We start from the raw sequence: 25,577 nt of genomic DNA on the forward strand, positions 1-25,577 counted from the left end.
AATCTACTGGTTCATTCCCCAAATGGCTGCAATGGTCAGGGCTGGACCACACCAAAGCCAGGAGCTTCTTTCTGGTCTCCCACTTGAGTTCAGGGGCCCAAACACGTGGCCCATCCTCCTCTGCTTTCCCAGGCCCATTAGCAGGGAGCTGGGACGGATTCTGGCATTGCAGGCAGCAGTTTTACCCACTGTGCTCCAGTGCTGGTGCTGACTCTCAGAATCTTAAGCTGGCTGATTGCATTGCTTGTTCTAAAGTTGTCTTTTTCTTATAGCAATAGATTTTTTTTTTTGAGAAAATTTAACTTGGGTAAACCTCTATTTGAAATGATGAAAGTCAACTCAAGATAGAATTGAGAGACTTGTAGGATTATAGAATTTACTCTGGATTTCTACAGTACCACCCATGGTCCTGATGAGTATATCTGATTTTTCAGTTGCTTTCTCACAAATTGGTGTTCTTTTAGGAAGAATTCCACAGAAAGATTTTTTTCATGTGATTTCATGGTATTTCTATGCAGTGCGTGGAGTTGTCATTCAGAGTTAATTTTTATTCATTGTTTCTTTCACTTAGTTGGGGTGCTCATTCTGAAATGCCTGCCTCCCCCCCACTGTTTGTAAACTAACCAAGTAATGAATATGTTTATAAGTGAAGAAGGAAATTTAGAGGTTTTCAAAAATACTCAGAGGGCATTTCACTAACTGTAGTACATTGAAACCTTAAATATTAGAGACTCATTATCTCAAAACTTACTTTAGAGTCGAAAAACATTTTTATTAAGGTTTCACAGAAAAAATTAGGAGCCTTTGTTTTCTGCATTTATAGTTTAGGTAATTTTTTAAATCTAAACCTCTCATCTTTCTATTAATGTTTACTTTTTCATCTACCTGAAAGGTAGAGTGATGAGGGATAGAGGGAGAGACACAAAGAGAGAGAGAGATGTAGAGATGTTTTCCATCTGCTTGTTCAAACTCCTCAAATACCTGCTACAGCCAGAGCTGGGCCAGGCCAAAACCAGAAGCCCAGAACTCCATCTGGGGTCTCCCACAGGGGTGGGCGGCAGGATTCCAGGCTGAGCCATCATCTGCTGCCTCCCAGGATGCATGATCAGTAAGCTGGATCAGGAGTGGAGCAGCTGGGACCCAAGCTGGCACACTTTTGTGGGATGCAGGTGACTTAATTCACTGTACCACAGTGTGCCCGCCCACCCCACCCCCACACCGCTAGCCATTGTCTTTTTATGGAAAGAATCTTAGTAAAACATGAAGGAAAAGTCTCTAACATGTTGTTGAATCCTTTGGACCAGTAGGTATTTGGTGTTTTTTTGTTTTGTTTTGTTTTTGTTTTTGTTTTTTGATAATGTCAGGCAGGAATTCACTTCTGTTATACCCAGACAACAGCTCTAGGGAATGTTTGGCTGAAGCCAGTTTATTGTGGGGAGATTACTCGTAATAATTTGTAGTTGAAAGCACAGGCTTCAGTGTACAGTAGGCCTTGCATATACACAGGTTCTGCATCTGTGAACTGCACCCACTGGGATTTAGAAATTTTTAGGAAAAAAAGTTATGTCTGCCACTGTACAAGAAAAAAAAATCTTTTTTATTCTCCTAATCCAGTATAGCAATTTTTTGCACAGCCTTTGTTTTGATGCTTGTTTTATTTATTACAGCCATTGACTGAGAATATCTTTTCAGGTAAAATGTTTCAAGCACCAGACCTCACTCTGATAGTAGAATTCATATTTATGTTTTATAAAGAGAAACCCATTGATTGGCTCTTGGACCATATTCTCTGGGTGAAAGTCTGCAACCCTGAAAAAGATGCAGTAAGTTAATTCCTTATGAGGATGGAGGGGCTTGTTTTTCACAAGTGTGTTTCATTCTGGAAAGGGCCTTTCAAGGAGCCAGGTTTTGCCAATTAACAATTAAGTAGACAGAAGGAACTAGTGTTTCCACTTAGCATTTCAAGTACTAGCCTTTCTTGAACTGATACACATTTTCTGTATTAGGACTTTTAAATAGCAGTGGGAAATCTCTTAAAGCAGGAAAGCCTGTTGCAGGACAATACCCTTTCTCTAAGCTGCTATTTATAGTGCCTTTAGGCTGTGGTATTTGTCACTGCCAGCTATAGGTGATGATCATCCCTGAACTGAACTGTGTTGGGTGTTAAGTCTTTTTTTCTTCTTCTTCATATTCTATGTCAGTTCTCTTTTTGCAAATACTTTGGGGACAGTATCAGACTCTAACACATCTGGAAATAAGGAATAAAAATACTACTTAAACCAGGACATTGACGAATCAAATACCTTTCAGTGTCTTGCTTGCATGAAACCAGTGTTCACAGGCATATGCTTACCTTTGGGATGATGGTGGCAGGCATATAAATGAGTGATAATTTTGCTTTGATCATTCATATAGTAAGTTATTTCTGAAGAAATCTCATTGTTAAAAGTCTGGTTCCCTTTGAATTATACCTCTGAAAAAATACAACTTTTTTATTTGGTGAAAGCATTAACACAATATGATCATACAGATTCTTAAAAATGAATGTCCATTTTGACACATAGTAACAACTATGTAGTGTAAGCACTTGTCCCTGTAGGGGTGACTTATCATTCCTGGTTCAAATATGTATTTAATTTCACATCATGACATGATAATCCCTAGAGTATTTTGATATCCTGCCGACCGGATTTTAGGGTATTGTGTGCTAGTACCCATAAGCTATCATTACATTCTCTTTGTTTAAAAAAAAAAAACATTTTTAGAGGAAATCATTGAATATTGTGAAATAGCAGAGTGCTTATTTTCCAACAATAAATGTATAAATTCAAATAAATCATTTTTAATACTTGAGCTTTTACATTTTTTAAAAAAGATTTTTATTTATTTATTTGATAGGTAGAGTTACAGACAGTGAAAGAGAGACAGAGAGAAAGGTCTTCCTTCAGCTGGTTCACTCCCCAAATCGCAACGGCCAGAGCTACACCGATCTGAAGCCAGGAGCCAGGTGCTTCCTCCTGGTCTCCCATGGGGTGTAGGGGCCCAAGCACTTGGGCCATCCTCCACTGCACTCCCGGGCCACAGCAGAGAGCTGGCCTGGAAGAGGGGCAACCGGGACTAGAACCCAGCACCCATATAGGATGCCGGCGCCGCAGGTGGAAGATTAACCTAGTGCGCCATGGCGCGGGCCCTGCGCTCTTACATTTTTGTTATGATTTACAGGAATTTTTGTTGTAGAACCTTAATAAGTTACTATCATTATGACGTTTCCACACCAACTTGAATGTAATTCTTCTGGTGTGGTTTTATCTAATATGTGGCTAGGTTATAAAATGAGCCTGTGAGGTAAAAAAAAAACTGATAACAAATATTAGAATCCTGAAAACCCTTGAAATCATTGATAAATTTGAATACACAACCCTCTGGACAGTGTTATCTGTTCCTTCACTCTTTAGTCCATGCTTCTCTGTGGCCCTCATAACGTAAGTTGCTTTCCATAGCCTGTCCAGGAACTCATTGCCACATTGTTGCTGGCCACTTGAGTAGTCTCTCTGCCAGTGGTTGGGGAAACCCTTCAGATCCCACACATTCTTCCAAAGGCTCCTCAAGCTGCTTGGACAGATACTCAGGCCTGAGTGCTTCCATTTTCTGTGGAGTGGTAGGCTTCACATTACTGTATACTTTCAAAGACCTGACATGGGAATTACACGTCCCTTCTTAATTTAAGCTTACTTTGAGGCAAGTCCCCCAAAAGTTCCTTTAGTTATGCTTGATGAGATCAAATAACTAAAATACACAGTTCAACTCACTTGAGTCTCCTTGTCTCCTTCATTTCCCCATTCTCCAACTTTCTTTTCTTCCTGCTTGCAATTGAATGTCTGTATGAATAAAATACACCATTTCACCTTTCTTCTATACTCTTATATAGTAACAGTGGTAATGATGTCAAACCTCTTGACAAAAATTAGGCATTTGAACACCCAGTAAATTATTGGAACTCTTCAAAAGTGAATATGTTGGAAAAATGTCTTTTTCAATGTATTTGGCCCCAGACTTAAGCCACGTCATTGAAAATGAAGGACTTTTTAAAACCTGCAAAGATAAGCAGTGGCTATCTTGAAGCACTCAACTAGCACATCATCCAGGGTCTGCTACTAGCACTATAGTTTGAGTGTTTGGCAGCCATTGTGTTCCATATAACCAGACCTGTGATGGGTTGTCTTGTGATATCTGGGCCATGAGACATCACAAGTTGAAACATAGGTGTTCCTTAGCTATGTGGAGATGGATTTGTCCATGAAATTTTTACTATTATTTATTTGCTTATTGTCAGGTTTTTGTCTCATGTCTCAAATTACTTTCATGCAACAAAATGTTCCTTTTATTTGCAAATTCTAATTATATTATCTAATTAAACATTTTATATATAAATGAACCAAACTTGTAGTCTGTGCATTTTAATATTATAAATTTAATCATTATTGACATGTTTTGAAGGATAGTTGAAATTAAGCCTATACTCTTTGCTTAGCTGTAATTTTAAATTTCTGGATCATGGCTGTTTATCAAGTAGGTAACATCTATTAATACCTCAGAAAGGTTGACACCAAAAAATGTAATTTGGAAGTATGATGTGAAATCTTTTTTTTTAATATTCTGCTAAAGGACTTGTCATTTCTTCAGGTTGAGGATATAATTTCTCTTACTTGTTTGATAATAACATAATTCTTTTTTTAATGTTTAGAAACATTGTGATAGACAAAAAGCAAATCTGCGAATTCGTTTCAGACCTTCCCTTTTCCAACATGTTGGTCTGCACTCATCATTATCAGGAAAAATTCAGAAACTCACGGTTGGTGATTTATTTCCTCAGAGATATATGATTTCTTAAACATAAATGGGCTATATGTTTTTTAAATAGCACATATATCTTTCTTCCTAGGATAAAGATTACATGAAACCATTACTTCTCAAAATCCATGTAAACCCACCTGCAGAGGTGTCAACTTCCCTGAAGGTTTACCAAGGACACACACTGGAGAAAACTTACATGGGAGAGGATTTCTTCTGGGCTATAACCCCAGTAGCTGGAGACTACATCTTGTTTAAATTTGATAAGCCAGTCAATGTAGAAAGGTTGGTGGTTATTGAAATATATTTGGTATTCTAATTCAGACCTCTAACTCCTAATGTGATTTATGATAATAGATGTGAGGAGATAGTCCCAAAATGTTATATTAAAAATTACATTTAATGCAAGTCAATAATAAAATGAATATTATTTTCAGATATAACATCAGCATTATTATGGTTCATAAATTTCTTAGTATTTCTGGACTTCAGTATCATTTAATACTTTTATGTGGAACTCTCAAAATTTCAAATTAGTTTTCATGTCCTTATCTTAGAATATCTCTGAAAATTTGAGAACTAATTGATTAGCTCTCAATGATTTGAATTGATAAATTTGATCCGGTAAGATTGTTCCTAATTAATGGTTTTGCAAAAGCTGGATTAGTTTTAGTACAGTATGAAAGAATTTTCAACCCTTTTATGGTTTCTACGTTTCTTAACAGCCATGATTCCTACAGCCTTTGCTAATTTTAGGTGTGTTCCCCAGACTAATAGACATGTTATGTGTCCCTTTATGAGGACCAATTTGACTTTTAGAATCCATCAAAAATCAATTGGAGCAATTCTATTTAATGTCAAAAACAATGCATAGCTATAACGTAATGTTATTCTAAACTGATTCCAAAGAGGAATTTAAGTTGTAAAAATGTCTTAAGCAATGAGAATATTACTGAAGAAACAGATAAAAATATTTTTGAATAATATTTTACATAGATGAATATATATGTATTTTATTGTTACTTAACATTACAACTTGATCTTAGCCAAAAGACCAAGAAGTGATGTTACTTAACATTACTTTTTGTTATTATAACATATACTTTGTTCATTACTATATATTATATTACTATATTACTCTGCCCTTAGAGATATTATTTACAACTCTTTAAAAGTAATCTTATTTTATTTATTTATTTATTTGAAAGGTAGAGTTACAAAGAGTCAGAGGCAGAGACACAGAGAGATCTTCCATTCAAAAGTGGTTCAATCCCCAGATGGCGCAATGGCTGGAGCTGAACTGACCTGAAGCCAGGAGCCAGGAGCTTCCTCCAGGTCTCCCATGTGGGTCCCAGGGCCCAAAAGGCCTCGGCCATCTTCTTCTGCTTTCCTGGGCCATAGCAGAGAGCTGGATCAGGGTGGAGCAGTTGGGGGTCCAAACTGGCACCTTATGGGATGCCAGCATTGCGGGCAGCAGCTTTACCTGCTACGCCACAGCGCCAGCCCCTAAAAGTCATCTTTAAGTTAGAAACAGTATAGGAGGATGCTTCAAATAGTTTGTGGAAAAATGGAATTAAGAGCAATCTATTCTTATACAAAATTATTTTTAAATCTGTGCATGTTTTTTTTTTCATAATAAGAGTTTTCCATGAACTTTTTGGGTAAGTATTTGATTAAATGTCTTAAGCATCATCTTAAAATGATGTTTTCAGGCAATGCAATCCTGTAAGCAGCCATTTAAAATTATGACATAGTGCTTGCTTCAGCAGTATATGTGACAGATCAATATGTGTGGGCATGAAAACTCTTTGAGGTGTACACTGAAGTGGCGGGGGAAACTTTTTTAACTTCATAGGCTATCCTTATAGAGCATTTTAGAGATTATAGCATTATATATTCTATAGGTATAGAATTCTAAAAATATATAAATTTATATATAGAGAGAACTAGAGGTTATAAAATATTTTGAAATAGTAAAAACTATTATACATATGGTATGTATGTAGAAAAAAAATCTGAAAGGTACCTGTAAACTGTTAATGAAGATGTGACAACAAAGGACTGTTACATTTTGACTTTGATACATTTACTATATACTACCACATTTTTTAAAAATAGTAATTTTATTTAAGAGATATAAAGAAATAGAGAGCTTCCATTTGCTGGTTTATTCCCAAATGCCTGCAAAATCGAGGGCTGGGCCAAGCTGAAACTGGGAGCCAGAACTCAATCCAGGTCTCCTTCACAGGATCCAGTCCCAGGTATGCGAGAGCAGGAAGCCGGAATGAAAAGTGGAGCCGAGACTCAAACTCAGATACTATGATATGAGTGTCCTAAGCAGTGTCTTAACCACTATGGCAAATGCCTATCCATGGTTTCCTTTTGTAAAAATTAACTTTGATTTTTGAGAAAGTACAGATTCACATGCAGCTATAAGAAATAAAAACTGAGAAATCATCTGGTTTCTCTCAGTGGTAGTATCTCACAAACCATAGAAAAATACCACAGTGAGGATTTGGCACCAGTAGTCAAGATAAAGAACATGTCCCTCACCTCGAGAATCCCCTATGTTGCCATTTTATAGCCACACCTATTTCTGTCCTGTTGACCCCATTCCTAATTCCTGATAGTCACTAATTTGTTTTCCATTTCTGATTTTTGTTACTTAAGAATATTACTTAAATGGAATCACACAGTTTGTGATCTTTCAGATTTGACTTTTAACACTCAAGGTAACTGTCTAGCGCAGGGATGGGGAACGTTTTGCTAAGGACTGCGTAAGCCCTCACCATCATTTGCTCTGTTGCTGCCGAGACAACTGCAGGCAGGACTTGAAATAACAATAAATATATAGCACTTGGCAGAAAAAAAGATTCCCCACTCCTTGTCTAGGGATTCATTCAAGTTGTTCTGTGTATTCATAGTCCATCCCTTTTTATTGCTGAGACATATTCTGTGGCATGGATATAACAATTTAACTACTTAACCACTGAAGGACTATGGGTTGTTTCCAGTTTGGTGTTATTACAAATAAAAAGACATTCATATTCATGGACAGGTGTTGGGTATTTTTGTGATAGTAAAATGTTCATTTCTTTGGGGTAACCGTCTCAGAGTAGGTTGTATGGTTGCTGTCAAACTGTTTTCCAAAGTGACTCTACAGTTCCATCTCCATCAGCAGTGTGTGAGTGATTTAGTTCCTTACCATACTCACCAGCATTTGGTGTTACCACGTTTAAAAAATCTTAACCGTCCTGATCAAGTGTATAACTGGCTTATTATAGATTTCATGTGTATTTCCTTAATGACAAATGATGTTAAAGCATCTTGTACTTAATTGCCATCTATATGTTCTCTTTGGTGAAGTGTCTTTTCATGTCTTTTGCCAAATTTCTAATTGATGGCTTTTTTTAAAATTGAGTTTTGAGGGCTTATTTTTTAAATTAAGTTTTGAGATTTCCTTGTATATTCTAGATACTAGTTTTTTTGTCACATATGTGATTTGCATATTTTTTTTCCTAATCAACAGATTGTCTTTTCATTCTCTTAATGAGGTCTTTTGCAAAGCAAATATTTTTAATATTGGTAAAGTCCAGCTTATCAAAATTGTGTTTTACAGATCATGCTTCTGGTATCAAGTCTGAGGGCTCTTTGCCTAGTCTTAGGTCCCAAAGATTTACTTCTGTATCTGTTTTTGTTTCCTAAAATATTTTGCAGTTTCATATTTGTATTTTTAGTCTGTGACCCATTTTCAGTTAACTTTTGTGTAAAGGGTAAGATTCAAGCCAGTGATTTTGTCATTGGCGGTGTGTTTTTGCTTGTGGTGTCCATTTGCTCCTGTATCTTTTGTTGAAAAGGCTATTTTTTCCCCTATTGAATTGACTTTTCACCTTTGTCAAAAATCGGTTCAGTGTATTTGTATGGATCTGTTTCTGGGTTCCACTAATTCATGTGTCTTTCTCTCCACCAGTACCACATAATCTTGATTATAACTGCATTCGAAGTCTTAAAAGTAGGTAGACATATTCCTCCTACTTTAGTTTTTTTCAAATTTATTTAAACTATTTTAGTTCATTTTCCTTTCCATTTATATTTTATAATACTCTTGTCTTTATCTACAAAATTTTAATAGGAATTACATTAAACCTGTATGTTGAGGTGGGTTTGGTGGCTTAGTGGGTTAAGTCACTGCTTGGGGTGCACGAATCCCATATCACAGTGCTGGTTTGAGTCTTAGCTCCTCCACTTCCCATCCAGCTTTCTGCTAATATGCCTGGGAAGGCAACAGGTGATGGTCCAAGAACTTTGCTTCCTGCCACCACTGTGGGGGACCCAGATGGAGTTACTGGCTCCAGGCTTTGGCCTGACTTAGCCTTGGCTGTTGCTGGCATTTGGGGGTATGAACCAGTGAATGGGAGGTATCTCTCTGTCTCTGTCTCTCTCCCTTCCCTCTTTTCCTCCCTCCCTCTGTCCTTCAGTGTCACTCTACCTTCCCAATACATAAATCTTAAAAAACAACAGACTGTATGTTAATTTGGGGAGAATTGACATCTTGATTTTATTAAGTCTTCCATTCTATGAACATGGTATGTTTCTTTATTTAGGTCTTTGATTTCTTTAATTAACACTGTGTAATTTGCTGTGTATGGATCTTCTACATTGTCGCTCCCCCTCTTCGTGGAGGAACGACACTAAACCCTGCGCTGTTCTTTCGTCTGCTCGGCCCTCCCCGGGTTTGCTGCTGGTTCTTCCCGGGTTGGCTACTGTCCCTTCCACCTCTGTGGAAGGGCGGTTCCCCCTGCCACATTCCCCACTTCCGCAGGGGAGCGGCACTCCGCCGGCCGGCTCTCTCGGGGGCTGCACAGGTGTTCCCCTTAGATGTTCCCCTTAGATGTTCCTGGTGCGTGCCGTCTCTCTCCTCCTTTATAGTCCTCCTCTGCCAATCCCAACTCTGCTACCCACACGCCGAGTACGCTGCTCTCCTCCAATCAGGAGCAAGTCCTACAGTTTATTGGTTGAACTGGAGGCAGCTGTGTAGAAGCTGTTTTCTTCTCTCCCAGTGCCATATTGTGGGAGAGCAGGTGCATAGAATAAGTCTTAATTCCAGTAACAGTCTAGTCCGAGCTGCTCCCCACACTACATGTTTGTTGGATTTACACCTAAATATACATGTGTTCTTTAGCAATTGTAGTGGTATTATGTTTTTAATATCAGTATACACATGTTCATTACTGATATATAGGAATACAGTTGACTTGCGTATTTATCTTGTATCCGACTACCTTGCTGAACTTACTTATTTGAAGAATTTTTTCCTTGAAATTTCCTACTCAACCTTTAATCTGCAAATAGGGACAGTTTTATTTATCCTTTAGGTTCTGTATGCTTTTTTTTTTTTTTTTCATCACTGCACAGGCTGGAACTTATATGTTTGAATAATAGTAGTAAGAATGGACATTCTTTCTTTGTTTTTGATCTTAGGGGAAAGTATTATTCAACCTTTGATCATTAAGTTAAGCTGTTGGCTGTAGCCTTTTTATATATGCTTGTTATCAAACTGAGGAATGTCCCCTCTATTCCTAATTTTCTTAGCATTTTTACCATGACTGTGGCTTGAATTTTGACAAATGCATTTTCTGCATCAATTGATATAATCATGATTTTTCTTTACTTGTTAATATTATGGATTACATTAATAGATTTTTTTTAAAGATTGAACTAGCCAAGTATACCTGGAATAAACTCCACTTGGTAATGGCACATAGTTTTTATATATTTTTAATTCTGTGTTAATATTTTATAAGGAATTCTGTGTCCATTTTCATAAGAGTTATTAATCTAATTTTCTTTTTTTGAACGTTTATTTGGTTTGGTATTCGGTAGCTTTTTAAAGTGAATTAAAAAGAATTCCTGCTTCTAGTTTCTGAAAGAGAAAATATGTGGAGTTGGTGTTCATTCTTTAAGTATTTGGTAGAATTCTCTTTTTAAAAAAATTTTAAATGTTTATTTATTTATTTGAAAGAATTACACAGGGAGAGAAGGAGAGGCAGAGGGAGAGAGAAAGAGAGAGAGAGGTCTTCATCCTTCATCCGCTGGTTCACGCCCCAAGTGACTGCAACAGCTTTAGCTGCACTGATCTGAAGCCAGGAGCAGGGGCCCAAGGGCATAGGCCATCTTCTGCTTTCCCAGGCCATAGCAGAAAGTTGGATTGGAAGTGGAGCAGCCGGCTCTCGAATCAACACCCATAGGAGATGCCAGCATTGTAAACAGTGGCTTTACCCACTATGCCACAGCACCAGTCCCTGGTAGAATCCTCTACCAAATTCTGAAGATCTGGTCCTAGAAATTTATTTCTGGGGCATTTTTAAAATTATAAATTCAGTTTCCTTAATAGTTGTAGGTGTATGAAATTTTTTACATTATCTTTTTTTACAATTTTATTTAAGGTATACAAATTTCATATATTTCCTATATACAGATTCGGGAACACAGTGATACCTCTCACCCCACCCTCTCCTCATACCTACACTCCTACCCTTCCTCCTTCCTCTCTAATTCCCATTCTTAATTTTTACAAACATCTACTTTCAATTAACTTTATACTCATAAGATTAACCCTACACTAAGTAATGAGTTCAGTAGTATAAAGCAAAAAACATTACTCTTCAACTGTGAGATAATAGCTATAAACAGTCATCGAATCTCAAAATGTCAATTTCACGCCTATGGATTACCTTTTAGGTACTCTATTAGTTACCACAGATCAGGCAAAACATACGGTATTTGTCTTTTGAGACTGGCATATTTCAGTAAGTATAATAGTTTACAGATGCATCCATTTTGTTGCAGAAGACAGGATTTCTTTTTTCTTTTTCACCACTTTTCCTGTAGTTTGTTAGACTCACTCCCTTTTTTCTTTACTTCTGAGACTCCAGTGACACAAATATAAGATCTTTTGTTATACTCCAGTGGTCCCTGAGGCTCTGCTGATTGTTTTTTAAGTCTGTTCATTGTTTTATAAGTCTGTTTCCTCTCTGTTATTCAGGTAGGGTCATTTCTGTTGCTCTGTCTTCAGACTCATTGGCTATCACCTGTCCCCTCCATTCTGCTGTTGAACCTTTGCCTTGAGTATTAAATTTTAGTTGTTGTGCTTTTAGTTCTAAAATTTCTGTTTGATTCTTCTTTATATCTTCTGTTTTGTTGATTGAGATTTTAAAATTTTTCATTTGCTTAAAACATTTGTTTGTTGAAACATTTTTATGATGACTGCTTAAAAATCTTTTCCAGATAATTCTAACATATCTCACCTTAATATTGATGTCTATTGATTTTTTATTCAAGTTGAGATTTTCTCATTTTTGGAATGGCAAGTGATTTTTGATCGAAATCTGGACATTTTAGGTGTAATGTTATGAACCGTGTTATCTTCTGTAAACCTTGTATTTTACTTTATTTAAAAAAAAAAAAGATTTATGTAGTTGATAGCCAGAGTTATAGAGAGAGGGGGAGAGACAGGAAAAGAGAGAGGTCTTCCATCTGCTGATTCATTCCCCAAATGGCTGCAACAAGCCAGGCTGGGCCAGGAGCCAGGAGCTTCTTACAGTCTCCCTTGTGCGTACAGGGCCTCAGGCACTTGGATCATCATCCACTGCTTTTCAACGTGCATTAGCAGAGAGCTGGATGGGAAGTGGAGCAGTCAGGACTCAAGCTTGTGCCCATAAGGGATGCTGACACTGCAGGCTGTGGCTTAACCCACTATGCCACAGCACTAGCCCTAAACCTTGTATTTTAGCTAGCCCCTCTGACACGGTTACAATAGTATAAGGTGTGATGCTACCCCATTACTTCTAGGTGGAGAAAAATTTGTTTCTCTACTTGACCTGAGTTGATACGTGATACAGGAAAAGACACCCTGTTGCTGCTGAGTCTGGAATGGGAGTCCTGGCCCCCCCCCAGACATGTGCTGGTACCATCTTGGCTGGAAGGGACAGGAATGTTTCCATACCGCCCAGTGATATTCCTGGGGAGGGCCTCATTATTGTCTAAGAGGAAAGAAAGTCTGAACTTCTGATTTAGCCTTATAAGACAGAATCCCGATGAGGTTTGGAGCACTGTGTTAAAGCCTGGCAAGTATATTGTCTAAAAATATTTTGTCTTACAAGACTGTTCTTTTCCTAACCCTATGGCTAATTGGGGGTAGGCTCCATGGGTGTCTTTTGTCTGCTTCTGTTGGCATTTCCGGGTTGCAGGGATATTCAGGTCCAGGTCTACAGTGTTTGAGTCAAAAAGAAATCCCAGGAAAGCCATCATCTTTTTCCTTGGGTCCCAAAGGCCCTAGATAGGCTGTTTTCTGGTTTTCTTGTGTTTGTTTAATGGTCAATATCTAGGTTTTTTGTTGTACTTAGAGGAGTAAAGCAAAGTACCTCAGCTTCCCAAAAAAGGAAGTTTTAATGAACCATTTAGTTTTGCAATTAGAAAAAAAGTGTATGTTTGTGATGTATGATTTATGTGTGCATGCATGTGTATAGATAAACACAGATTTTTAGCAAGTGCTGCAAAAGTCCATCAAAAAGTCTGCTACTAAATGTATATGATGGAGATAGTTTCTTTACAACAAATACCTTTACCTCTGTAAGGTAATATGTATTTATGTGGTGGCACATTTCTTGTAAAACATAGTTCTTACTATGTTTATAGTCTGTGTCAATTTTCTTAGAGTTCGTGGAAATACCCAGTCTTTCTGTGGTGGAGAAAACCACTTTTTGTTTCCCACAGTAACTTATTTCCTGATAAGGAAAAAGGCAAAGTTGTATTTATCAGTATAGAAATTAAATGTTAGGAAAATATTTTTTGACTGTATAACAATGTGTTAATTACATAAAATTTTAAAAATATGATCAGGAAAAACATGATCCCAAGGCTACCATTGCAACCATATTGACACATTTTTTCCTTGGTAATTCTGAACACATTATACTTTTGATTATGGACTATAGTAAACGGACATTTTGCCTAGCAGTTAAGACGCTCACGTCCCACATCCGAGTACTTGCAGTGCATTTCTGGCTGCAGGCCCTGACTCCAGCTTCCTGCCAGTGCAGATCTGGGCAGGCAGTATTGATAGCTAAAGTAATTGGGTTCCTGCTACCCACACGGGAAACCTGGATTGCACTGCCAGTTCCTGGCTTTGATTATCTGTAGACATTTGTGGAGTGAACCAGAAGATGGAAGCTCTCTCACTTCTTTTTTTTTTTTTTTTTTTTTTTTTTTTACAGGCAGAGTGGACAGTGAGAGAGAGACAGAGAGAGAAAGGTCTTCCTTTGCCGTTGGTTCACCCTCCAATGGCCGCCGCTGCAGCCGGCGCACCGCGCTGATCCTGGCAGGAGCCAGGAGCCAGGTGCTTTTCCTGGTCTCCCATGGGGTGCAGGGCCCAAGCACCTGGGCCATCCTCCACTGCACTCCCTGGCCATAGCAGAGAGCTGGCCTGGAAGAGGGGCAACCGGGACAGAATCCGGCGCCCCAACCGGGACTAGAACCCGGTGTGCCGGCGCCGCAAGGTGGAGGATTAGCCTATTGAGCCACGGCGCCGGCTCTTTTTTTTTTTTTTTGACAGGCAGAGTGGACAGTGAGAGAGAGAGAGACAGAGAGAAAGGTCTTCCTTTGCCGTTGGTTCACCCTCCAATGGCCGCCGCGGCCAGCGCGCTGCGGCCAGCGCACCACGCTGATCCGATGGCAGGAGCCAGGAGCCAGGTGCTTTTCCTGGTCTCCCATGGGGTGCAGGGCCCAAGCACTTGGGCCATCCTCCACTGCACTCCTTGGCCACAGCAGAGGGCTGGCCTGGAAGAGGGGCAACCGGGACAGAATCCGGCGCCCCGACCGGGACTAGAACCCGGTGTGCCGGCGCCGCTAGGCGGAGGATTAGCCTAGTGAGCCGCGGCGCCAGCCAGAAGATGGAAGCTCTCTCTGTGTGTCTCTTTGTTTATCTCTGATCTTCTGCCTGTCAAATAAATAAAATCAAATTTTATGGTCTATATATAATTTCACATCTTATATTTTCCACTGCTTTGTGTCGTAAGTGATTCATGAACTTTAAAAACATAGTATTTATTTGAAAGAGCAACAGAGAGAGGGAGGCAAAGATCTTCCATCCACTAGCTCACTCCCCAAATGGCTGCAACGGCCAGGATTGGGCCAGACTGAAGCCAGGGGCCAGGAACTTCATCCTGGTCTCCCCATGAGTCACAGAGCCCAAGTTCTTGGGCCACCTTATGCTGCCTTCCCAGGTACACTAGCAGAGAGCTGGATTGGAAGCTGAGCAGCCAGGACTTGAACCAGCGCTCTGATCATAGGATGCTGGTGTCACAATGGCCTAATCCACTGTACCAAAATGCTAGCCCTTCATAAATAGTTCATAGCATCCCATCACTTCATCTAATATTAAATTTTTAGGTGGTATTAAATTTACTATAAATAATGAAAAGTTGAACGTTTTTGAATCAGTTTTTCTGAACTCCAGATTATATCTGTAGGTCCTTTTCTTAAAATGGTTTCTCTTGCTCCATACTTTGAGATGTTGTATGTTTAGCTGAGATGTTGTATAGCCTGTAGTTACATGAACCAGCATTTCAAGTCAAGGATATCTCTTTAAAATTTTTCTTTTGGAGGGGCTGGCGCTGTGGTGTAGCAGTTAAAGCCTCTGCAGAGCCAGCATCCCATATGGGCACCGGTTCGAGTCCCGGCTGCTCCACTTCCAATCCAGCTCTCTGCTATGGCCTGGGAAAGCAGTAGAAGATGACCCAAGCCTGTTGCAGCCATCTGGGGAGTGAACCAGTAGATAGAAGACCCCTCTCTCTCTCTCTCTGCCTCTGCCTCTGCCTGTACCTCTTTGTAACTGCCTTTCAAATAAATAAGTCTTTAAAAATATTTTTTTCTCTTGGGGCAAGCATTTGGCCTAGCAGTTAAGATGCTGCTTGAGGGGCTGCAGTTGTGGTGAGTGGGTTAAACCACTGCTTGGGAAACCCATATCCTGTATCAGATTGCCTGGTTAAAGTCCTGGCTACTCCACATTTCCAGTCCAACTTTCTCCTAATATGCCTGGGAAGCAGTGGATGATGGCCCAAGTACTTTGGTTCCTGCCATTCACATGGGAGATCTGAATGGAGTTCTTGGTTTCCAGTTTGACCCTGACCTAGCCCTGGCTGTTGTGGGCATTTGGCAAGTGAACAATAGATGATCTCTATGTGTCTGTCTGTCTGTCTCTGTTTGTCTTAATCTATATCTATTTGTCTGTCTCTGCCTTTCAAATAAATAAAATTAAAATAAGCAGTGTCTCCCATCTGAAAATGCTGGAAATAATTTTTGATGTAGTTTAGGAAAGGGGTTCCCTGGTCCCATTTAACATTTGCAAAGTGTTTGGAGCAGGCGTTGTGGCATAGCAGGTTAAAGTGCCACCTGTCACTCCAGTATCCCATACGGGCACCCATGCCTGTCCTGGCTGCCCTGTTTCCAACCCAGCTCCCTGCTAATGGCCTGGAAAAAGCAGCAAAAGATTGCCCAAGTTCTTGTGTCCCTGCCACCCACATGGGAGACCCAAATGAAGCTCCTGGCTCAGCCCTGGCCATTAGGGCCACTTGGGAATGAACTAGCAGGTGGAAGGTATCTCTCTTTCCCTCTCTCTCTTCATCTCTCTAACTCTGACTTTGAAATAAGCACATAAATCTTAAAAAAAATAAAAAAGAAAAGAAAAATCTTCATCACAAGTGATGTTTGGCCACTAATACCCTTCTTTGTATCGTAACCATACTATAACTGTTACTTAGCTGAGTACTTTTAATATGCAGGGTGGTTTTTGTCAGTTCTCATAAATTTTTTGAATCACTTAATGTGAGGTGGATAGGAATGTATCTATTTGATAGAAAAGATTCATACTCAGAAAGCTAATAGAACATGCTTAAATATAATTTATTAAATATATAATTAAGTGAGAGAACTAAGATTTGGACTTAGTTCTTTCTGACCCCAATCCTAAACTCGTATTTAACATAACATAAAGCTAGGTTTGGGTTTGATCATCCTTCACATATATGTCTTACCTAATTTCCATTCTTGCCCACACATACATACTCAAGAGTTAGTTTTCAAAATATCAAAACAAAAATATCGTTCTCATGCCCAGAGAATATTTTAGATTTATCACAGTATATCATATAGCTAGTCACGCTTTAAATATCTTTTGACAAATGGAGTTACTCAGATATTTGGAAGAGGTTAATTTACTTTTGGTGACTTGTTCTAAATTTCTGTTAAAAGATTTTATTTATTTATTTGAAAAGTAGAGTAACAGAGAGGCAGAAGCAGAGAGAGAGAGAGAAGGGTCTTCCATCCACTGGCCATCCGCTGGTTCACTCCCTCGATGGCTGCACTGGCTGGAGTTGTGCTGATTGAAGCCAGGAGCCTCTTCTGGGTCTCCCACGTGGCAACAGGAGCCTGAGGATTTGGGCCATGCTCTACTGCCTTCCCAGGCCACAGCAGAGAGCTGGATCGAAACTGGAGCACTGGTGCCCGTATGAGATGCTGGCACTGCAGGCGGTGGCTTTACCTGCTATGCCACAGTGCCAGCCCCTCTAAAATTATATTAAACTAGTCTTCGAGCTCATTGTGACTATTTGTGTTCTGAAAATTCTCTCTGATACAAGACACAGCAGTATTGTATAGCTACTATGTCTTTAATTATTCAGAGCAAAAAAATGTATATTTTTAAAGCACTGTAAACTGTTAAGTACATTATTATGTTGTACAGTTTACTTGCCTGTTTCTAGTGGAAGGATTTAACAAATCAGCTGGGGATTATGCCTGTCAGTTTTTAAGTCCCGTGCAGCTATTCAGAATACATATTGAACACTTAATGCAAGTTTGTCACTTTGGTCTCATTTAGAGAATCTTATTCTGAGGTAAGGTAATTTTCTTGAATCTTTGTAAAACCTGGTTTCTTACTTTTATTTTTGTTTCTATTTTCAGTTATTTGTTCCACAGTGGCAACCAAGAACATCCGGGAGATATTCTGCTAAATACAACTGTGGAAGTTTTGCCTTTTAAGGTCTGACTCTTTTCTCCCCTTGCCTTTCCCTGAGTACTAATTACCAATAGACTGGCTTTGAGGCCGTTCTTGTGTATGAGGTAAAAGAAATTCTCATTATTTGCAGGATTTAGTGGTGAGTATTGTTAATTTTTTTTTGAAACATGGAATACCTGTTATATTGGTCCATTGAACATTCATAGGAAGAGCTGTCATTTTGTTTTATTTAGGTGTTTTGAAAAACAAAGTGGGGATGTACACTAGGAAAGAAATGAATCATTATTTTACTTTAGTGTTTACTTGCTGTTGATAATTTAAGTCCCCAAATACTATGTAGTTTTAATGTTTCTTGATTTTAAACTACAAGATTAATTTATTGATCTCTTAAGCCATACTTAGATTTCTTGCAAGTAAATGTACAAGTTCTTCTATAGTTTTACAGTATAAAATATTTTATTAAATTGATTTAATATTTCATTTCCCCACCACCAATGTGTTATATACAGGTTCAAATAATGGTTTAAAAAAACACTTTTTTTTTTTTTCCGAGAGGAGAGAGAGCAAGCGAGTGAGCTCCTATCCAATCTCTCATTCATTCCCCTAATGCACACAACAGCTGGAGCCAAAGCCAAGAGCAAAGAACCAGGTCCCCCACATGAGTGGCAGGAATGCAATTTCTTGAGCCGTTACCGTTGCCTCTCAGGGTCTGCATTGGTAGGAAGCTGGAATCAGGAGACAGAGCTGGGAGTCAAACCTGGCACTCTAGTAAGGGATGCAGGCATCTTAACCCCTGGCTGAGTGCCTATTCTAAAAAAAGTTTGAGATTCAAGAATAGAATGACTTGTCTCCTTTTAAAGATGGCTGTGTCACAAATGCCAGATATATTAACTTAAATTGGTTTTAAATAGAAGTGATTATTTATAAAATTGCTTTTGTTTTATTTTAGAGTGAAGGTTTGGAAGTAAGCAAAGAAACCAAAGATAAACGATTAGAAGATGGCTATTTCAGAATAGGTAATGTCTGTTTCAGAAAAAGGTCCTTTATTTTATTGGACTTACTCCTTAAAGTGATTTTAAATTCTTTTTAGATGTTTAAGCAACTTAAGGATTCCAGTTACCAACATGCTCCAAATTTAATTCCTGTGTTTTAATATTTTATTTTATTATCTTTATTATCTTTTATTTTATTATCAGGTTCACTCATTGGTTCCTCTTTGTCTCCATCTGTCCTGTCATTGTTGATACTCACTGGTAGACTGTGTTCAGCTGTCTCTCTCTGTTGGTGTCTTTCTGGATGAGCTTAGTTGCCTTCATGATCTCAGATAACATCCATATGCCAATCTCTGTGCTTTTCACCCCACCTCCCTCCTGAGCACCAACTGTATTTAGATGCCACTGACATTTCCGCCTACTCTGAGCATCTAACACAGACATATATTTCTGTATTGATCACTATGGTTTTTGCTGTTCCTGAACATCCAGTCACTCAAGCCTAACCTTTGGAGTCATCCTGAACAACCTTGTCTCCCTTACTGTCCATGAGTATAAAATTTGTGGATTTTAGAGCTGAAAGTTGTGGGTCACCTTGTCTGTGCACATGCTGTATGCCCTCTGCCTGTATTTCAGCATCAGGGAAGAGACTGTATCTACTTGTCTCTTTTTTGTTGGCTTTCCAGAGCCACCGCAGTTACTTTCATAAAATGTAAAGAAATATTGACCTGGGTGGAAACTTCACTGACCTTCCATGTTCTGATTCCTTAGTTCCCACCCACCTCATATCTTGTTACTTTCCTCTTAACTCCTTGCATCTCCAGTCCTAAGGCTGTTGGTCCTGTAGTTAATGCCCCTTGCTCGTATGTATAGTCCTGTCTCCAGCCATCTTCTCTGCCTGAAGTGATCCTTGGACAATTCTCTTCTCCTAATAAGTGCTTTCTTATCCCTAATGAACCAATTTAGTTGCCTGTCCTCTGTGCTTCTTGAACCATGCCCTGTGTGTTTTATAGTAGAACTATGTTGTGTCATATGTTCTGTGTGTTTGTTCTGGAGAGAGAGGGCCATTATCTCTCTTGTGTCTGTTGCAGTGTACAAAGGGCCTTTTCCTTGGTAGATGTTACTCAATGAATAATTACACATTTTCTTTTACTTAAAATATTAATACTTTTCTTAGTAGTCAGCAAGAGAAAATATTAATTTAATATTATAGGTCTACAATATTAGTTACATGTAGTTATATAGTTATCACTATATGGTTATCACTAGAGTAGTTTAAATTTTTGTGAGTTTTGATTAATATGTAATGCTTGTCAATGTTTTCTTTCCTTTTTTTTAAACTTTTATTTAATAAATATAAATTTCCAAAGTACAGATTTTGGATTACAGTGGCTTTTTCCCCCCATAACCTCCCTGCCACCCGCAACCATCCCATCTCCTGCTCCCTCTTCCATCCCATCCACATCAAGATTCATTTTCAATTATCTTTATATACAGAAGATCAATTTAGTATATACTAAGTAAAGATTTCAACAGTTTGAACCCACACAGAAACACAAAGTGTAAAGTATTGTTTGAGCACTAGTTATACCATTAATTCACATTGTACAACACATTAAGGACAGAGTTCCTACATAGGAAGTAAGTGCACAGTGACTCCTGTTGTTGATTTAACAATTGACACTCTTGTTTATGGCGTCAGTAATCACCCTGGGCTCTTGTCATGAGTTGCCAAGGCTATGGAAGCCTTTTGAGTTCACCAACTACGATCTTATTTAGACAAGGTCATAGTCAAAGTGGAAGTACTCCCCTCCCTTCAGAGAAAGGTAGCTCCTTCTTTGATGGCCTGTTCTTTCTGCTGGGATCTCACTCACAGAGATCTTTCATTTAGGTTTTGTTTTTTTTTTTTTTTTTTTTCTTGCCACAGTGTCTTGGCTTTCCATGCCTGAAGGACTCTCATGGGCTTTTTAGCTGTATCCGAATGCCTTAAGGGCTGATACTGAGGCCAGAGTGCTGTTTAGGACATCTGCCATTCTATGAGTCTGCTGTGTTTCCTGCTTCCCATGTTGGATCGTTCTCTCCTTTTTAATTCTATCAGTTAGTATTAGCAGACACTAGTCTTGTTTATGTGATCCCTTTGACTCTTAATCCTATCATTATGATCAATTATGAACTGAAACTGATCACTTTGACTAGTGAGATGGCATTGATACATGCCACCTTGATGGGATTGAATTGGAATCCCCTGGCACGTTTCTAAGTCTACCATTTGGGGCAACTCTGATTAGCATGTGCCAAACTGTACATCTCCTCCCTCTCTTATTCCCACTCTTATATTTAACAGGGATCACTTTTCAGTTAAATTTAAACACCTAAGAATAATTGTGTGTAAATTACAGAGTTCAACCTAAAGTATTAAGTAGAACAACAACAAAAAAATACTAAAAGGGATGAAGTATTAAGTTGTTCCTCGACAGGACAAGGGCTGATCAAGTCATTGTTTCTCATAGTGTCCATTTCACTTCAACGGGTTTCCTTTTTGGTGCTCGGTTAGTTGTCACCAATCAGGGAGAACATATGATATTTGTCCCTTTGGGACTGGCTTATTTCACTCAGCATGGTGTTTTCCAGATTCCTCCATTTTGTTGCAAATGACCGGATTTCTTTTTTTTTTTTTTTTACTGCTGTTTAGTATTCTATAGAGTACATGTCCCATAATTTCTTTATCCAGTCTACTGTTGATGGGCATTTAAGTTGATTCCAGGACTTAGCTATTGTGAATTGAGCTACAATAAACATTGAGGTGCAGATAGCTCTTTTATTTGCCAATTTAATCTCCTTTGGGTAAATTCCAGGGAGTGGGATGGCTGGGTTGTATGGTAGGGTTATATTCAGGTTTCTAAGGAATCTCCAGACTGACTTCCATAGTGGCTTAACCAGTTTGCATTCCCACCAACAGTGGGTTAGTGTCCCTTTTTCCCCACATCCTCTCCAGCATCTGTTGTTGGTAGATTTCTGTATGTGAGCCATTCTCACAGGGGTGAGGTGAAACTTTATTGTGGTTTTGATTCGCATTTCCCTGATGGCTAGTGATCCTGAACGTTTTTTCATGTGTCTGTTGGCCATTTGGATTTCCTCTTTTGAAAAATGTCTATTGAGGTCCTTGGCCCATCTCTTAAGTGGGTTGTTTGTTTTGTTGTCAATGTTTTCTACATTAGGGGTCATTCAACTATTGTTAAAAAGCTTGCATATTAGTCCTAATTTCTTTTTTTAAGATTTATTTATTATTTATTCGAAGGGCAGAGTTTACAGAAAGACAGAGGCAGAGAGAGTCAGAAAGAAAGAATCTTCCATCTGCTGGCTCACTCCCCAAATGGCCACAATGGCTGGAGCTGGCCAGTATGAAGCCAGGAGTCAGGAGCCTTCTCCTGGTCTCCTACACAGGTGCAGGGGCCTAAGCACTTGGGCCATCTTCTACTGCTTTTCCAGGCCACAGCAGAGAGCTGGATCGGAAGAGGAGCAGCTGGGTCTCCACACAGTGCCCATATGAGATGCCAGCACTGCAGGGGACAGCTATACCCACTGTGCCACAGCACCAGCCCCCTGACTAATTTCTGTGTTGCTTTGATAAACAGGTCAATGTAGTTATTGTCATATTTGAGCCTTGTAGTATAGGCTGTCTCTAGAAATGTGCATGAAATGAGCTTAATGTCCAAGACATTTCTTATCTCTGCAGTTACTTGAGGACAATGACCACCTAAAGCACCAATTCATATGTACTTAAAAGAGAATTTATGGGTTGTCAAACCTAGGACTTCATATAACAAAAACACCCATCAGAAATAAAAAGCCTTGGATTTTTTTTTCACCTGCATATAAAAAGTTCTGCTCCCTTAAAGGGTTTTATTGATTGTCTTCCTAGCAGAACAACTGTAACCGGTGAAAAATATTTTTTTAAAAATCATTATAAATCTCTGAATATTGTCCTAAGGGCATAAAACAAAGGGAACAGCATTCTTGGAAAGCTGTGAGATATCAGTAAGAACATTGAGTCTGTGGCATTTCAGCCATGACCTACTCCATTACCCACAGCACACAAGCTCAGCAGGACGGCAGCTGTGTTCCCTGCAGGCTCAGCCAAGGAGATGAGACTCACTGTCCTACCAGCTCTTACCTCACCCAGAGGAGCAGGCTTCCAGCATCTGTCATCACCCCAAACTCTTGAGTTACACAGAACAGGTCTCAGACTCCCTCCCTTCCTCCACCCAAACCCCATTCACAGGGCAGAACTGTGCCCCAGCCGCAGCAGGGTGAGAATGCCCAGCCCTAGTCACTCTTGCCCAGCTAACTTCTGGTGCACTGTTCAGTGCAAGCCAAGAAAATCGGGGGCCACTGCCCAGCAACCTTGCTCATAAAGTAGAGCATCACTTCAAGAGAGGAGACCACTTCCCTGCTAGAGACCCGGAGAGCAGAGGTGCAGAGATTTTTGCCGGGGAGAGGCAGGCCAGAAGAACTGAGGGGTTTGTGTCTCTCCCTAACAGAACTGACTTGAAACAGAACTTGGCGGAGTCTCAAGGCTAAGGGCGCTGTGGCACATAAGCACAATGGAGACTTTAGCAGTAGGCCAGTAGAGGGTGGTAGTTGCATACGAACTAAATTGAAACCCCAGCTAGAAGTTTAACGGGGAGAACCAGGGAAATAGCTAATGTGAGCCCTCGGGGGCCGGGAGTAAGCCGTCAAGACTGGCCCCGCAAAGGAGGTGGGGGGACTGTATTTAATTGAATCTGACTGCACAGCAGTTTATGCCCAAAGGCATCGTTGAAAACCAGGCAGTAGGCTGGCAGTTAGTGGAGTCCCACTGGTTGAGGTGGAGTAGTTTAGAAGTGTGTGGGCTGACAGCCAAGGATGGTTTGGTGAAAGAAATGCTAGATTTAGTTCTGAAGAATCTTCTGCAGGACAACAGTGGAAAAGGGAGAGACACTGGTCAGGGAATCCAGACTACAGGACCTTGGAAGTTTCTTCTGATACCAAGAATCTGGGAGTCTGGTCTTTCGTTGATAATTTTCTCTTTCATTTTTTTCCCTCTTCCCTATATTTTAATGCTTACCTACCAGACCACTGGGTTAAGAACAGAGGTTACATTTATTGTTTGACAAGATTAATACATGCACTTGGAGCAGATGCAAATTAAACAAGGTAGACTGAACTCCCTCCTTTCTCTTGCCCCCCCAACTCATTGTTCCTAGAGGCAGTTCCTGTAATGATTCGAGCTCTTCCAGTAATATTTTGTGCGTACTCATCCATGAGTATATTGTTCTAAAAACACAGAAGTCTCACACATTTTTGTTCTGCATCTTGCCTTTCCATTGAACAAAATGCATAGGTCCATGTGGAATGTGAACATTTAAAAATATTTAAATATTTCAGTTGCATAAAAAGATAGAGGTAGTAACATAATGCGCATCTGTGTATCTGACCAGCTTAAGATTGCCAGTTCACTTGTCCTTGCCTAATAGCTTCTCTTTGTCTTCTACCCAAAGATAATGACTGCTCTGAGTTCTGTGGTTACCATTTCCACGTACATGTTTACTACACGTCTACTACACGTCTATAACCCTAAATAATGCACAGTAATATTTTGCTTATTTTTAAATTTGATATAACTATCTTTCTATGGTTTATGGTGTCTTTTTCTTTCACCATGATAGATACATCCGTGGGATATGTATGTGTGGCTCATTTATCTTTGCCATGGATGAATGTAGTACTATCTCTTTTCCCATGTGGTTATAAGGTTTGTTTACATCTTTTTGGTGTTTTACACAATGCTCTTTTGAACAGATAAACCTTTACAATCATTTTTCATGTCAGAGTCCACTAACTTTTCATTTTAAATGGAATGTTATCCCCCAAAAAGGAATTAAATTCTTCTCCTTAGTATTCATGGATTGTTATATATTAAACTTCATCAGTGGAAATTTGCTGTTTCTATATGTAACTGTTTACCTTGTATCCTATTTTGCACTTGCCCCACAAGACATTCCTTTGTAGAAAAAGTTTGTAGGAGAGGTATGACCTCTTTTTTCTTTTTTTGATGTTACCTCTTTATTGTGGATTGAGTTGAGCACTGTGTATGTCTGATTAAAACATTGAAATTTGTTACTGATTTAACCTTCAGAATGCCAGACCTCTTGACTGTACAGATTATATTTTGGTAAGGTTTGGTTAAGTGACAATTTACTAAAAATCTGCAAGTTAAAACAGTGTCGATGCGAGAACATTTTTTTTTTTAATTTGCAGTGAGAAAACGTGTAGCTATGCAGAATTAAACAGGTTTTTAATGTTTTTAAGCATGCACTGCTTCATGAAGAATTTGAGTTAGAAGAAAATAGAAATGGAGAAAAGAGGGGGAAATCACCCATGCTTTGTTAAAATACCTCTATTAAAAATATTTTGGTATATTCCTTTTCAGCCTTAAGTCACTAACATTTTACATATATTTCTATCAGTCTATTCAGTAAATACTGATGTTTTATTTTGAAGGAAAATTTGAGAATGGTATTGCAGAAGGAATGGTGGATCCTAGTCTAAATCCCATTTCAGCCTTTCGACTTTCAGTTATTCAGAATTCTGCTGTTTGGGCCATCCTTAATGAGGTAAGA

General features: G+C 39.1%; 1 protein-coding gene across 8 annotated transcripts in view; it reads left to right on the plus strand.

Annotated features, from left to right (window-relative positions):
- MGAT4A (alpha-1,3-mannosyl-glycoprotein 4-beta-N-acetylglucosaminyltransferase A) overlaps nucleotides 1-25,577 on the plus strand; it is a 117,296-nt gene that overhangs the window by 85,642 nt on the left and 6,077 nt on the right. For 7 of the 8 annotated variants that reach the window (XM_051842664.3, XM_089326018.1, XM_070068757.2 and 4 more), the window contains 6 exons: nucleotides 1,693-1,823; nucleotides 4,745-4,852; nucleotides 4,943-5,136; nucleotides 17,869-17,947; nucleotides 18,873-18,939; nucleotides 25,459-25,571. In XM_051842664.3, coding sequence (XP_051698624.1) covers nucleotides 1,693-1,823; nucleotides 4,745-4,852; nucleotides 4,943-5,136; nucleotides 17,869-17,947; nucleotides 18,873-18,939; nucleotides 25,459-25,571 — 692 coding nt within the window. Of the gene's footprint in view, nucleotides 1-1,692; nucleotides 1,824-4,744; nucleotides 4,853-4,942; nucleotides 5,137-8,821; nucleotides 8,864-17,868; nucleotides 17,948-18,872; nucleotides 18,940-25,458; nucleotides 25,572-25,577 lie in introns of all 8 variants that reach the window. The other variant, XR_016229174.1, reaches the window with a different exon arrangement.

The sequence above is a fragment of the Oryctolagus cuniculus genome, chromosome 2, assembly GCF_051225735.1.
Source record: "Oryctolagus cuniculus isolate XC-2025 breed Fujian yellow rabbit chromosome 2, ASM5122573v1, whole genome shotgun sequence".
Classification (NCBI taxonomy): domain Eukaryota; kingdom Metazoa; phylum Chordata; class Mammalia; order Lagomorpha; family Leporidae; genus Oryctolagus; species Oryctolagus cuniculus.